The sequence below is a fragment of the Astatotilapia calliptera genome, chromosome 7 (assembly GCF_900246225.1).
Source record: "Astatotilapia calliptera chromosome 7, fAstCal1.2, whole genome shotgun sequence".
Taxonomy (NCBI): domain Eukaryota; kingdom Metazoa; phylum Chordata; class Actinopteri; order Cichliformes; family Cichlidae; genus Astatotilapia; species Astatotilapia calliptera.
The window spans coordinates 2,656,210-2,671,838 of NC_039308.1; the positions used below are offsets into that span (position 1 = coordinate 2,656,210).

General features: G+C 42.6%; 1 protein-coding gene across 1 annotated transcript; it reads left to right on the plus strand.

Moving 5' to 3' along the window:
- The first annotated feature begins 758 nt into the window (after nucleotides 1-758).
- On the plus strand, nucleotides 759-14,739 carry cotl1 (coactosin-like F-actin binding protein 1). Its single transcript, XM_026172479.1, has 4 exons — nucleotides 759-1,231; nucleotides 2,059-2,141; nucleotides 8,778-8,935; nucleotides 13,286-14,739. Exons 1-4 carry the CDS (start codon nucleotides 1,155-1,157, stop codon nucleotides 13,394-13,396), a joined length of 429 nt encoding a protein of 142 aa, XP_026028264.1. The 5' UTR covers nucleotides 759-1,154; the 3' UTR covers nucleotides 13,397-14,739.
- The last annotated feature ends 890 nt before the right edge of the window (nucleotides 14,740-15,629 follow it).

Consider the following 15,629-nt stretch of genomic DNA (forward strand, 5'->3'; position numbering starts at 1 on the left):
ACCTGTTCCTCAAATTAATTCATCTGCACTCTGCTGTGTAAAGTTGCGCTAGCAGGTAAAAGAAAGACCGGAAGTTGATCGTTTTAACTTAAGAATAAAAGTATCTAATTAAAATAAAAATGAGCAAATGCCAAAAAAAAAGCAAAACAATTGCGCTCATTCTCATGTTATTGTATAACATATGGCATATGTATTGCTTCCATTTTTACACCTTTTCCTTTGTGAAAGTTATTTTTATTCTGCTGAATCATTTTTGATACACTTTTACTTTTTTCATGTTTCTGACAGAACTTTGGCTGTCAGTATTGATAAACAGAGCCAATAAAAATAATCATTCACTGTAAGAGCAATTAAATAAGAAATGTCAATCTGGAATCAAATCGCTAAAAGATATATAATGTGTAATATTAGAATGAGAGAAAGAGAATTCATATTTATTTATTCCCTTAGTAACAGGAAGAAATCTTCAGCACAACCAGGCTCAGAACCAGGATTACTGCCCACGTGATCCTGAAATATACAGAATTATAGAAACAGAAAGTTTCTGTTAATTCAAAGAAATTCAAAGAAAATCTCTTGTCCACAAAAAAGGACGTTTTACCTGTAGTGATTACTAATAGAAACCTATAATAATATTATTATTTATAATAATAACATTTCATGGTAATGCAGAATGTAAAATGGCTAAATTTGGTTTCAAGTCACTTTTGAGAACTTGCTGCTTTTGATTTTGTTTAGAAAATCCCTGCCGGAAAGTGTCGCTGCCTGTCGCCGTTGCCTTGACAGCGCTTCTTTTGCTAAACGCTCATTGACCAGGAGGAGGTGAACGCAGCGTCTGGGGGAGCTTCTCTGTCTGTCTGCTGGCAACCTGATTGACTAACATCACCCACGCCCATAAAGTGGTAACATACAGGAAATGAACCGAGCTGCTAGAAGAACAGCCGTCTTTTCCCGCTGAGTCTGACCGGCTTGATTGTTCCAGTGCAGTGGTCGTGATTTCCGACTGAAGCCCGCCGTGAAACGCTATCGGTTCTAGGTCTGATGTGTAGCATCCACTGTGCAAGTTAGCCGCTTTAGTACCGTGTAGCTGGCCCTCCCTGGTTCGGACCCATTCAACGCTCATTTTGCCTGCCTAACACTTCTCAATCCGAAAAATGGCAACCCAGATCGATAAAGAGGCTTGCAGAGAGGCTTACAACCAAGTGAGGGACGATAACACTGACATCAATTGGTGAGTGTGCGGGCACGGTTACTAACCCATACTCCATTGAAGATTGTGACTGTTTTATATTAACGCTAAAATTACCGAAAATGAATGACACGCGTGCATAACCCTGCATCTGTCTGGTGGTATTCTAGCAGTTATCCACTTCGGCTACCATTAAAACACCAAATAGAGTATTTATTTGATGTGGTGTTAGTTAAAAATTTATTTCTCTCTGTCTGTTACCGCCCACTGTTCCGTCTTTTCAATGAGGAAGAGCGCAACATGAAGAGACGGACTTGCTTTTGAAAAAGTTGAAATTGTGTTTAAATAAGCGTCGTTTGAATAAGCGGATACATGCCGAATAGCACACTAACTAATAAAGGCCAATAAAATGTAATCAGCTGTATGTTTGGTGGCGTTTACTTGTGCATTTCTGCACCAGAACTTTAAATTACCCTATGTTCCTATGCAGTTACGCCTGCTCATTGCGAAAACGCGCCAGAACGGCACATTGCGGACTGTTTCTTTAGAAAAACTGGCCAAAATACACGCAGCGTTCGCTGTCCTGTCCCTCGGATGTGGCTGATCTGTATTCTGACTGTTCAGCGGTCACACGGCGCACTGTTATCAGGCCCGGCGGGGCAGAAGTAATTTCCTTTGTCCTGTATTCAATGGGGAAAATGTTATAGTGGTGACACTTGCAGATGGCTGATACACAGCTGCCACCTTGCATGGGCGTCTCAGGCATTTTTCTGCAATGGTGTGTGTGTGTGTGTGTGTGTGCGCGCGCGCGTGTGCATTATGCAAACTCATGTGATCCAACAGTAATTAACCCACTGTGCTGCTTCCAGGGCTGTGTTTAAATATGAGAACAACATCATCGTGCCTGGAGGACAAGGGACTGACTATGAGGACTTCAAGATGCTGTGCACAGGTAAGACTGGATCAGTTTTAAACGCAGGGCTGTGGCTGTGTAGCTGGCTGCTGTAGATTCTGTAAAACAGCCTATATATCAGGCAGCTTGACTTGGCGGGACACTAATCTTTTAAGACTCTGTGCTCCATCACCCAATGAGCCTTGAGCCTGTGACGAGGCTGTCAGAGCACTTAGCTGTGTATTCATTGTGTTGCATAATCTGGTTCACAATATCTCAAGTTTTTTTTACTACAGGGCGGCCTACATTTGTCTATTGGTGCAAACTACAATGGAAATATGTTAACTTTTAGTTTTACTCCTTCAACGAGCTGATGTTCATTAATATTTCACCTGCCTCTAACAAGAGATCCTCCAAAGCACCCATCGGCCGCTGTGGTGTAATGACTTCCAGTGCGCAAACCTTTTATGTATAGATTTCAAAAAACCCATCTCACTCCGGTTCCCCTTTAGAGAGAGCGAAGCATCTGCTCAGATGATGGGTGTGGCAACTGCTAATGCAAGCTCTTTAAAGCTTCAGGGCCTCCTGTGTCTCTCTACTTCCTGATGTCTAGAGCTCACATTCCTATGTTGAAATCACTCCTTTACAACAGTGCTTTACATGTAACCGCTCAGCTGCTGCGTTCGCTATTAGTTCCTGTTCAGTGATGACACGCACATCTCCCTCTGTGGGCTCGTTTGCCTTATTTAGCAGTGAAGTTGTAACCTGCAGAAAAAACCCCTCTGCGTGCGTGCGTGCGTGCGTGCGTGGGAGGAGCTGCCGCAGACTTGAGTTTAGTGAGTTCAGATCAACTCTTGTAGAATATTGATCTTAAACTTATACTGCAGCAGGAAGTGAAAAAAGAAGATGCTGCATGCTGGGGTATTGTTTCACCAAGATCTGGTTCCTCATTTTTTAATGTAGTTTAAGACTTTTTAATCCTAGTTTCTTCTAAGAAAATGTAACTCCAATCAATGACTTATTTATTTAGAGGTATATATTATTGAGTAAACTCTTCACCATGTTGTAAAGGAGACTTTCACTTTTTAAGTCGTCCAAATGTATATTTTAAAAACAATCACCTGTAAGCCAAAATGAATGCCCATATAACCACCAGACGATGGATGATTCAGAGATGTATCGACTTTTCATCTTTCTGTGCGTTACTGTGCAGTTAAATTCAGGTGGTTCTTGTTTTCAGAAGATGAATCCTAACCAGCTTGTTAGGTGAACTTCCATGAAATATGGTTCAGACTTGTCAGGTTCCCCTCAGGATGAATTATAAGCACAGGGTGATCTGTGCCCAGGCATAAATTGTTTAAATATTGGATGCATTCCCATAAAACATAGTTCAGAGGATACATTTTACTGGGTTTAATGTCCATATTTTACTGTAACACCTCCAGCTAGCCAACACTTTTACATAGCCCTAAAATATTTGAAGACCTGCTGACTCAACTCGGAAAAAGGTCTAGTGCAGACATTCATAGCCCCCAGGGGACGAATCAGAATTTCCCTGTAGTTTTCTGGACCTTTGATCCGTCTATGGATTTTTATGGATTGCTGTTTTAAAACTAAAATAAAGAATTCTATTTATTTATATATTTCCACCTGTGTCACGGCGGTGCAGCGGTGTCGCCTCTTTACGAGAAGGCTGTGGGTTCAAATCTGTCGCTAAGCACGAGCTTGCAGCTTCCTCCCACAGTCTGTAGGCATGAATGTGAAGTTAACTGGTGAGTGTGGATGTGGGTATGAATGCTGCTTTCTCTCTGTGATGGCCCTTTGATGCCCTACCCCACATGCTGCCACGTTTCTTCTGGAAATAAACGAAGATGCACATCTGTACGTTTTTAGCAATTTCCAAACCTGAGGTCTGATCTTTTTAATCAGTTGTGTACAAATAGCTTAAAGTGCTAATTATAAAAGGTGGTGTGAGCTCATTAGGAGGAATCCAGCTGCCTTGACCTCACCGCCCTCAGGCCTCGCTGTTAGCGTAGATTAAAAACACCAAATTTGGACACAGTCGACATGCTGGTAACACCACTCCTTGCCTGATCCACCTGACACCGTCCACAGGAGACGGCTCCGGTTGCTTTCAGAGGGGACGGGTGGGTGTGCTTGGGAAGGCAGGGTGTCGCCCGACAACTGCTGAAATGAAGGCACTTAATGCAGAACAACCTCTGTGCCGACAGGTCGCTGTTCTGCATCCTCATCGTGTTGTAGTTTCAGTGCAGATTTGTCTGCAGAGTCAGCATGGCTTTAAAGGAAAGATAAACCAGGAAGAGAAAGGCAGACGGAGGAAGTGGGAGGGTGTGGTTCAGCGCCAGGTCGGGTGAGGATTTGTCTGTACTGGTTTTCTCTCTGGTGGCTCAAACAATGATGAGAGCCATGACAAAGAGTTCATTAATCGCATATAGCAATATTTGGATGTGACAGAGATTGATTCACAGACATGTCTGAGTCAGGTGACTGCTTGTGCAGTGAGGTGTTGACACGAGGGATGTCCTCTGTGGCTGATAAGACTGTTTATAGTGGCTGGTCCTGTCCTGACAGCCTGTATCAGCTGCTCCAATGTAAAGATAAGACGTTTCACTGTGAAGACTTTAACGCAGCAGAGACTTAAAATAAGCCAGTTTACATCTTCAAACCAAAGCCACTGAATTTCCTGCTGAAATGCTTCCTCGTCAGGACATCACAACTTAATAAACCTAAGATAAAATCGCTTAATGTTGTGTTTTTCCAAATAGTTGATTGAATACATCAGAATGCACATAAACAACCTTTTCCACTTGGATTGGATTCACATGTCTGTACTGTGGCTTTGGGTCGATACAGAATACTGATCAGGCACCAGTGTTAACCCTAAACTATGTCCTTCACTGGAAATCATTCTTTTATATATAAGGTAGCAAAATATAGCAATAAATATGGAAAAGGACATAATCACATTCAAGTGCAGTTACAGTTTCCCAGCACGTGGGTTAAAATAACCGTATCCTAAATAAAGGAATGGTGCATCCCAGCAGTACAAGGAAGTGAAGAATGACCTTTCAGCTCTTTGTCACAATAACTTCACACAGGCCGTTATAAGCACCACGTGTGAATTTGTTGATATCAGCCAACATGTGTGACATTCAGCCAATATATCAGTGCAGCTTTTTACTCCAACTTCTTTCAGAGAACCGAGGTGTACGTCAGGACTTTTAATGACCCATTTTAAACTTTTCATTCGAATAGAAAATAGAGTTTAGCTTTTTTCCTGATGAGACTTTTTTATAAAGCTGTTGGCATCCGATACTCCACTCCACTGGTGACATTTCCAAACCAATAGATCACAGGTGGAGAGTGGAAAGTTGGCAGAGCTGCAATAACAGGAAGTTGAAAGAATCAGAAAACTTTATTGATCCCACAGGAAATGATGAAATTGTGGAATTCAAAGGCACTGTGAAATATTAGGGACCTTTACTTTTCTGGCACATGTACAGATGCGGTGCCCGGTCGTCACAGAAAGGGGTGACGTTAAAACAACTTGTAGTGAAAGGCGAGGAGCCCGAGCCAAACCCTCCCTGCAGCCAGCGGCACTCAGACCCGGGTGGAGGGACGGTGCTGTTGATGCTTCAGGGCCGTGTTGCATCTAAATGCTGCCTGGTGGAGCTTTTAATGTGACACTGAAATATTTTGGCTGTATTTGTGCCATAATCTGAGATTTGTGTATCGAATGCTTCCATAAGTCTTTGGTATTCATTCAGCCTTTATTTGGTTTGCAGCTGAGTCTGTATGTTTGCAGTGCAGTTATTCCCAAAATGAAACGGCTCTTTGCCCTGCAGCCCACAGAGAACAACATCTGGAAGATGGTAATGAGTAATCTGTGGAGCACCTGAAGGCAGGGCGGGCAGGAGTGTGTTTATTGGACAATGTGTTGACATCCTGCAGGCGTGATAAGGCATCTGCACTTTCCTTAAAATTCAAATATAAGTCCTTTCCACGTTTTCTGACTTCTTAGACCAAACAAGGCTCCAGCAGAGTGGTATGCTGGATTTATGCTTCTGCATTGGTGTTCGCTTGTGGCTCTTTGGGCCTTAGAGAGGCATTGTGGGAATTCAACCAAAGCAGTTGCTGCACAGACGCGCTTGGTGTGCAGTTATTTCTAAAAAGCAAACAGCAGGTCAGCTGACGGTGACGATGCTGTGGTGCTGATTGGTTTGAAAAGTTGCTTTGAACAGCAAACGAGGACTATTTAGTTCCCCACAAAGAGGAAGAGAGGCTTTTTTTTTTTTCTTTTTCTTTAAGCACGTAAAGACATGTTTCACTACTAACAAGTTGTTAATACTTTCTGAATGCTTTAGTTTAGCCACTAGCATGGAGAACAAAGGGACTACGAGAAGATTAGTCGTCATTAGTGGTTCTTCCACATTTTTTTTTTTCGATGCTGTCCCCTTTTGACTGCACACGCCTACAACATGTAGATGTGGGTCCCACAGCTACAACAGGGGTGGGGAACTCCAGGCCTCGAGGGCTGGTGTCCTGCAGCTTTTAGATGTGTCCTTGATCCATCACAGCTGGTTTAAATGGCTTTATTACCTCTTCAATTTGTCCTGACCTTCTCCAGAGGCCTTGTAACGAACTAATCATGTGATTCAGGTGTGTTGACCCAGGGTGAGATCTAAAACCTGCAGGACACCGGCCCTCGAGGCCTGGAGTTCCCCACCTCTGGTCTACAGCATGCAGATTTGCAAAGGAAAAACACTAGTCTTCTCCATATTTAGGTTTTGCTATTTTTTGTGGTAAGAACAGAGAAGACCACCTTCTGCCAAAAAGCAAAGGAAGCATCTCCAAAAACGATATTTGTAGAAGTCTTCAGATGCTTGTGATTTATAAACCAGGACAGAGAAGTTCCTGTGAAAATTACAGATCATGTAGCTATATCACTGGTCTCTGTCCATCAGCTGTCTGCAATCATTTTGTAGGTAACAATGAGTCCTAGCAGTCATTCTCAGTTGGTGTCTTCAGAGTTTAAATAGGTTTAACTTTGTATTTAAATCACTAAGCTTCCATGCAGTTACGGTGTCTGTTTATCAAGAGAGATTACGCTCTGATAGGTGGTTTTTGATTGAATTAACCATTTCACTTATTTTCCAAGTACCAGTGCCAAATATGTGTTTCACTGTCACTAATGTAAATGCTTTTCTTCATATACCAACTTTAACTGAACATCTTCGGCTTCTGGACTGTTAGTTGTTGAAAGGTTTGGTAAAACTGAACCTCCAACTTTTCAAAATTCTCTGGAGGGGCAGCCAATCAGAAGAAAGTTTGCTTAACAGAAGGGGGAGGAGCTAAACTGTTTTAGTCAGAATGAATTGAGGGGTAGCACCAAGGCCCATCAAAAGATGAATAAGGACCATTTTTGAATTATGAATAGAATTCAAGAGTAAATGTATGGATGGCAAAGACACCGACCATGATTTTATCAAGTTCTTGATTCGTCATTTTGTCTGTCAGATGCCAAAAAGAAATAAAAGACGCTGCTTGTAATTAAGCACATCTTGTGGTGATGTCAAACATCAGTCCAAACAGTTCAAATGTATTCAGTTTAATATCCTCTGAGGAAAAGAAAACAATGAAGTCCTCAAATGAAGAAGCTGAGGAAAGAAGGAAATTAGGAAGGATTTGGAGGTTTTGAGCAAAACGTTAGTCTCTGTATATCTATCTGTACATATGACAGATAACACACTGCCTATATAAAGTTAAAGAGCTGACCACAACGGAATAAAAAGCTTGAAGACTTAAAAAACAGGTCAGTCAATTTCGTTAAGATTTTAACCACCAACATTTATACTTGATCTTTATTCTTAGTACAGAAATTCTGAATTGGTGCATGGCTGAAATTATTCATCCATCTATTCAAATTAAGTGACCGTTCCTTAATCTCTACTCAGAATTTTGAGTTAGCAGATGAAGAGCACATTCATGATTTTCTTAAGATTTGGTGGAAAGCTGCATCTGAGTGGAAACCCAGGATCCCGAGGCGGCGCGAGTCGGACAAAAGAAGCAGCAGAAATGTTTGTTCGTTCATGTCGGCGCACTTGTTTGTATTCGGGCGTTATTCTCAGATTGCAGTGGACCACCGTGACAGTGACGGGCGTGGTCACCGGGAGGTTTGCGACACAACCGCAGGGCTCACAAACGATTTTACTCATCTAGTGTACTGACCTGAATACTCCCCGGCTGCACAGACGCGCTCTCACAAAGCGTCCCTCTGGTTTGGAGTGCTGGGACTGTGCCACTGGGACAAAAGCACACAACTCTGCACAGCAACACTTAAAATGTAAAACTGGTGATCAAAGCACAAACTCTACAGTTACAGTTTTAACTGATCGATGGTGGCCAGTTCTGAATAGACTAATAAAACTTAGTGGATAGCATTGGGTTGCATAAATAAATATCCAGCGATGTGTTTGCAAATATGAAAATAGCAATAAGTTATGTCCGCATGACAACAGCCCAAAATCTAAAGACAATTAATGCTTAATGTGTTGTATTTCTTTGATAGTGTTTTTTATAACTCCATCTGGTGCCATCCTTTCTTCCTCACTGATTGGTTAGTCGATGTGTTCGGCTTTAATCTGTCTTGACTCGTGCATTCCCGTCTTCCCTCAGACGACGCTCGTCTGTTTGGCTTCCTCCGGATCACGACGGGAGATGCCATGAGCAAACGAGCCAAGTTCACCCTCATCACCTGGATCGGGGAAAGCATCAGCGGGCTGCAGCGTGCAAAGATCAGCACGGACAAGACGCTGGTCAAAGACATTGTGCAGGTCAGTGACTGGAGAAAGTAGCAATTAAAGTAATGGTTCCTTTGGGGAAACTGGTGGCTTTGCATTCGCACGACACTGGATTCAGAACAAAAACAACGGAAGGATAAATGTGTTATGGACTCTTTGTATTTCTGAGGCCATATTTAAAGGTGGACACAGGCACTCTGAGGTCACCCATCGGTCAGCGCCCCACAGTTTATCAGCCAGTGTCCGTTTTGACAGATATTTAGATTTTAGTTTCAGTCATAATGTAGACAACTGAAGTCTCTTTGCTTCAGTTGACTAAATCAGCGGTCCCCAACCCCCGGGCCTGGGACCGGTACCGGTCCGTGAGTCGTTTGGTACCGGGCCGCGAGAGTTGAGGCTCAGGTGTGAAATGTCTGGTTTTCAGGGTTTTTATTTTGTTATCGTTTTTATCGTTAACTCTGTTTTCCTGGGTCTTTTCACGTGTGTTATGAATAAATCTTCTTTTTTTCGGTACCGGTACTAGTTTTATTTTGTTGTATTTATCCGCAACACCTTAAAGGCCGGTCTGTGAAAATATTGTCGGGCATAAATCGGTCCGTGGCGCAAAAAAGGTTGGAGACCGCTGATCTAAATGGCATGAGACTGCAGTCGTCCAAGTCTAAAGTTGATTCAGCTCAAAAAAAAAAAAAGGTGTAAAAGTTTATTATGTACGGTGAGAGTTTACAAAGGTCACAGTTTACAGATTGTCTTATTTTGCTTGTCCACACATCTCTTCCTCCCATGTGTTGACATTTTGTTGTGTTGTCAGGAGAAACGGGGAAGATGGGTGCTAACTTACTTAAGCTTAATTAACTTAATTAGCTTTGCTTTATATTTGAATCATTGACAAAGTGTCAGTACTTGTCATTATAGTTTTTGTCCTCATGCATAAGATTTATTTAGCTGTGTCAGAAGAAAGTGTGCCCTGTTGGGTCCTATGATGAATTATTGGTCAACAAAATTAACACTGTTGTTAGGTGAGACTATCAAACATGACATACGGCTGCAACGTGAAAACCTTGGATGCCCGCTAATGACCATTTAATTAGTATCAGACTAATAAAGTTCTTGCATTTAGCTCGAGTTAGCGGTGGTGAAGCCTAGCAAGTGACCTTTGGACATAATTAACGGTACATGTGGAGGTTTGGTTTCTGATAGAGATGGCACGATATCACTTTTTAATGTCCGATTCCGATATCATAAATTTGGATATCTGCCGCTATCGATATGAATCCGATACAGCGCATTTTGTAATCAATAAAACTGTTTTTTGTAAATATCTTGCTGCATTTTGTATAAGTTCATACTCAAGTTTTAAAAAAACAGGAGACTGAAGCTATTCTGTTATACCTGTATGCAAAAAATACACTGCACCCAAAACATTTCATAGTTCAGCAACACTGATCACTCTAATAAATTTAAACCTACACCATCCTCCCTATTCTGGTATTTTAAAGAGTACTTACCTACCTCACTAATAGGGTTGCCAACTCCCAGCAAAAATATTAGGGAACCACCCCCCGCCCTTAATCGATGTAATCAACTTTAATTTAATGCATGTGTAAAACAAATGCACAGAAATCAATTATTTTTCTACAATATTTAAATAGATTCAACATCTTTCTTCAACAGAATTGCAGACTGCACAGATGGTACCAAAGGAAAAAGTACTATAGCTTACCTGGGTGTATATTAGACTTATTAGTTACTATCTACAATAATGGATTTCTATACATTTAATCGGATGACCACTTTTGTTGTAAGATTCAGATAATTATTTATTCAAAGTTGTTAAATGACATAACAAAGAAAAGTATTTCTTTGTGCCCCCCTTTCCCTGTTAATGCCCAACCTGGCCCCCGACAAAACTTTGCTAGACCCGCCCCTGCACAGTTACCAGCTGTCAGCTACTTAGAAAAGGATCCTGGTGTTATTTGTCTCTCAGAAACAGTTCAAAACTTCCCTTCAACTCATTCATGTCACCTAAAAGGTAAACCTGTTTCTCCATCACCTGCTCTAATGATTCAGTAAGGACATCTCCTGGTTTCATCTTCATGTTTCCCTCTCACCACATATCCAAACCAACATCATGACCAGCAGCTTTTACAGCTGTGGCTCCAGCAAACATCAGCTGATACTAGAAATTAATATTAAATACATTCTAACAACAGCTGATCACTTTTAAACGTGCTGCTGTTGTTTATCCGCTGGTCTCCTCTTTCTAGCGCAAAGTGGGCGATAAACAAAAAAGAAAGACGGATTTGCGGCAGAAAAACCGATCAGTTGATCATTGATCAGTTTCATGTTTGAAGTAATAACGGGAGAGGGAGGGGGAGTGAATGAGAGAAGTAGATGCAACTGCGCAGCAAAGACAGAATAACTCCAGCTTTGTCTATTTTTTAATTCTAGCTGAAGTCCGGGACAAATCGCTTCCTTTTCACCTCAGTATGGAACTCCGATGGCCAGTCCAGCTGTGGCTCAATATATCAGTTGTTAAGCTTAACATGGAAATACTCTGCAAACATTCAGTGATGAACTTACACACTTGCTTTACTTCTCTGGGATAGTTTTCGCCGAGATGAAATGCTGCGGTTAGGAAGCATGTAGCGAGGCTCCAAATGCACCAACAGACCACACAGGTGTCGCAGACAACAGCCGCTCTATCACGTGACACATACTGCCCCGATGCGCCGAGCTGGGTTACGGCAAGTAGCGCGTTTTGTGAGGTCATTTTGTGATACTTCGGATCGGATTACATTTTTTTATTTCTCTCCGATATCCGATCCAGTAATTTAAGTCAGTATCGCACCGATACGTAATATCGGATCGGTCCATCTCTAGTCTCTGACTGTTTTTCAATGTAACCTTTATTCGGCTTGTGTCATTGGGGTTAAAGATCACTTCTGTGGGGAAACCTCCCACCAGAGCAGGATGACAGTCAGTCCATGCAAATGAAATGATGTTGAAAACCAAGTGATGACAGTAAAATCAGGAAAATGACACAAAACAAAGACAAACGATGAGGTTACAGGATACGGTCTGTAAGGGATATGCAAAAATAAATGAAGTCTGCATAAACTTTTATAAACCACAGAAGAAATTCAGCTCTTGCCATCAGATTTCTGTAGTATCAGAGTAATGTAGTTAAAGCTATCCGTGCATTCATGAGTTCTTAAGGAACGGCCGTTTCAACGTGACAATGGTGACAAAAAAACAAAGAAATCCAGTGGACTAGAAATGCTGCACTCACCTGCAGCACAACAACACAGCACAACATGAGCTTAAAGAGCGCGGCTGCATTTACCAATTACCAAATTACCAAAGAGGCTTATATGTTGGTGTTAACGTCAGAGTGGCCAAAACATTTTTAGCTTTGAATTCACGCTGAGCTGATAAAACGCGGCAGGTTGCTCAGGACGAGCAGCCAGTTCGTTGGCAAACAGGAAGTCGATTCAGTTGTGGTTATTACTGCGGAGGAGGTGAAGAATTACAGGATTAAAACCAACAAAGTAGTGTTGAAATAACACCTCGGTTCAAAAATAATATGGCTTGCTAGAACATGTGACTACCTCGTGCTGATGAGCTCCAGCAGTGGAACATGCTGCATGACGGGTTTTGGATGCAGAAGACTGTATTAGCTGTAATAATACAGATAATATCGGTGCCTAAATTAAAGTTGTTGGTGACACTTGCAAGAAATGAAGCGTAGCTTCGCCCACCTACACAGGAGCTGATGATAACTCACCGGTAGCCTGTCTGCAGCTGCTGTAAGCTGCTTTGCAACCCACCTCCACCCCAGAACCTCCTTTAAATGCTGTCTCAGACTTGATTAACAGCAGCTGCTTTCCCTCCGCTTATGCATTCAGTACATCTTCATGGAGGGGCAAATGTCAATCAATTTGTCACTAACTTATTATGTAATTTAATTTTTCCCCCTATTTCCAGTTTACCTTTTAATTTGTATTAAACTGTGAAGGAGTTTATTGAAAGCATCCTCATAATGCGCATCTAAATACAGGCTGCTTATCGTAGGGATGCACGCCTGTAATTAGGCAGATGATATGGTGTTCATTATTGTCAGCAGGTCATATGTATGATGTGGGCTATCGCCAAAATTATTTTAGACATCTCCAGTATCGTAGCAGAATTTCACAATCGAAGCTTCATGTTTTTAGAAGATTTTAAAGAAAGTTGTCTCTTGGATTAACTGCTGGACTGAGCAGAGAGAAGTATACATGTGGTCATAAAGTATGCTCGAGTAAAGTCCTGTTAGCTTTGAGTGTTCTCATGTAGATGCATTCTGGTATCGCTGGTCTTCTCTGATCTTCTCTTCTCTCTGTGCAGAACTTTGCCAAGGAGTTCATGATCAGTGACCCGCGGGAACTGGATGAGGACTACATCCGCACAGAGTTGAAGAAGGCCGGCGGAGCCAACTACGACGCCCAGGCCGAGTAAAGAAGTGCCACTGGAAGGGTTGGGTCAGGGCGGAGCGGCTGTGGGTGGCGGGGTGGGCTTGGGTTGTCTAAATGGGGGGGGGGGGAGTGTTGGGACTGGGCTGCTACCTCTCGGGGAGAGGGCAGGGCAGGATGGAGAGGGCACTAGTGACAAGTAGACCGTCACAGGAAGCTGAACCAGCTTACTGAGGAAAAGCCTCTTTGGATGTGTCCACATCTGTATCAGGGTGCTTCTGTCCTCGATTTGTAGGATAAACAGCTGGAACCAATGCAGCTGCATAACAGAATATACAGGTTAACCACCACAAACGTGTGCTTAAAGCAAGCATATAAGCACTCTTACAGGTGTCCTCTCCTTTCTGACACCCTGCCCTCTCCCCAGTCAGCTCATGGTTGGTTATCTACTGTGCTGTGCGTCATCATCTCGCGCTCCTCCTCATCTCAGCTGTCGTCCGGCTTCAGCGCCATCCGACTGAAAGCGAAGGAGGAAAATGTGGAAAAACTGGAGGGCTTCACTTCAAAGATGCCCTGAGAGCGGCTCATGTTATTAAGACTGTTCACCGATAAGAGCACAGCAGACACCCCTCGCTTGCAGGCATGTGTTAGATACCAGAACATGCTCGTAGTCTTAATACACTGTACCTCCAGGTGGAAGAGATCTCCATTTTCCCAACAGTATCCTCGGTGATGGTTGGCGGCTTGTTTTGAGCAAGCTTAGCATTTCTGCTGAGTGCACATTTAACTGCCTCTTCATCTCCAGCCAGACAGCTGTGTTTGGATTACAGCTTCAGAGTTCACTGTAATTGATCCTCCTCTGAGCTGTGGAGCCTTCTTGTCCCTCTAGTTTCTGTTTGTCTTTATCCGTGTCAGCTGAGATGGAAAACAACCATGTTCGTGGCTTTGGCCTGTATTTTGCTATAGAGGCACAAAGGAATGACTAATATATTGATCTGTAAGCATCCGTTGCAGTCGGCTATCGCCTGTTCGCCTCAACCTCAGAGGATAGTGAAAAATGGAGGTCTTTTCTTCTGGTGTCTCATCTCATCATCTACCACTGAAAGGTATCCATGCATACTGTAACCTACTGTGTTTGACTGCCTTAGTCTCCCATGGAGAGAGGGTCATCATGGGAGCTTGTGGACACTACACTGTGATTGGCTGTCTTCTTTTACATGTGGGCGGGATGTGGGTCTGAGCCCGTCGTCCCGACCCAGGAGCAGCCACGTCTCGGTTGTAGCATCTGTTTTTATTTAGGTTCAACCCTCCCTTCCCCCCCCTGCTAAAAAGGATAAAATAGGATTGTATTTCTTTGTACTTTTCTTGCTTTTGAGATGAATTTTATTTTCTCTGGAAAGTTTTACTTGATCATTTGTTTTGTTTTTGTTTTTTTGTTTTTTTTAACATTGGAACAGGAAAAAAAAATCATGCGAAATTGAAATAAAACAGAATGGGCACAAGACCGGTCATTTCAAAATAAAATTTGATGTTTTTTCCAACACCTAGTGTCTCCAAAGTGTCTTTTGTGTCTCTTAACCTTCATTTGTATTACGACAGTAACCCAGCAAACACATCTATGTTGGCCCAGAGTCGGTAGGTGTGGGTCAGCAACAGGATTGTGCGTGCAGGGCAAGACCACACTCGTCAACTTTGCATCCTCCTCCATGTGTCACCAGCACCAACATCTGTGAAGGCCTGGTTGTTTCCTCAATGATACACATCTGCCCCGTTCAGGTGGCCTCCTTTTGTCTTGCTTATTTCAGCAAGATGATGCTAAAGCGCTCCGTGCACGTGAACCGTTAGCCTACGTAGGCTAACCCGGCGTGCCTGCAGTCCATACCAGTCTGCATCCGGCACATTATGAAATTAAAAAGACAAAACGGAGCAAAGGCAACTGAACAGCAAAAATATAATATGATGCAAGAATGGGAAAATATTATTCTTTCAAAAATGCTGTAATGAGTCTGCCCAGTTCCCAAAGACTCTTTGAGGTAACGCAACACGGTCCAAAGATGCTCCTGCCTCAATCAAAATGAGCTTTCCCAGTTTGAACTTTTGATGTTTAAATGATTTAAAAATCATTTACACACCTCCCCCCTCCGCTTGTATTGGTTGCTCTTTATCGAACATTGCTTCGTATTGATTCAATCCTCGCAGTCTGCAGTCATGACTTGGTCACATCTAGTAAGTCAGCATGTTAACGGAGAATATCGATGCACATTCGCACATTATCACTT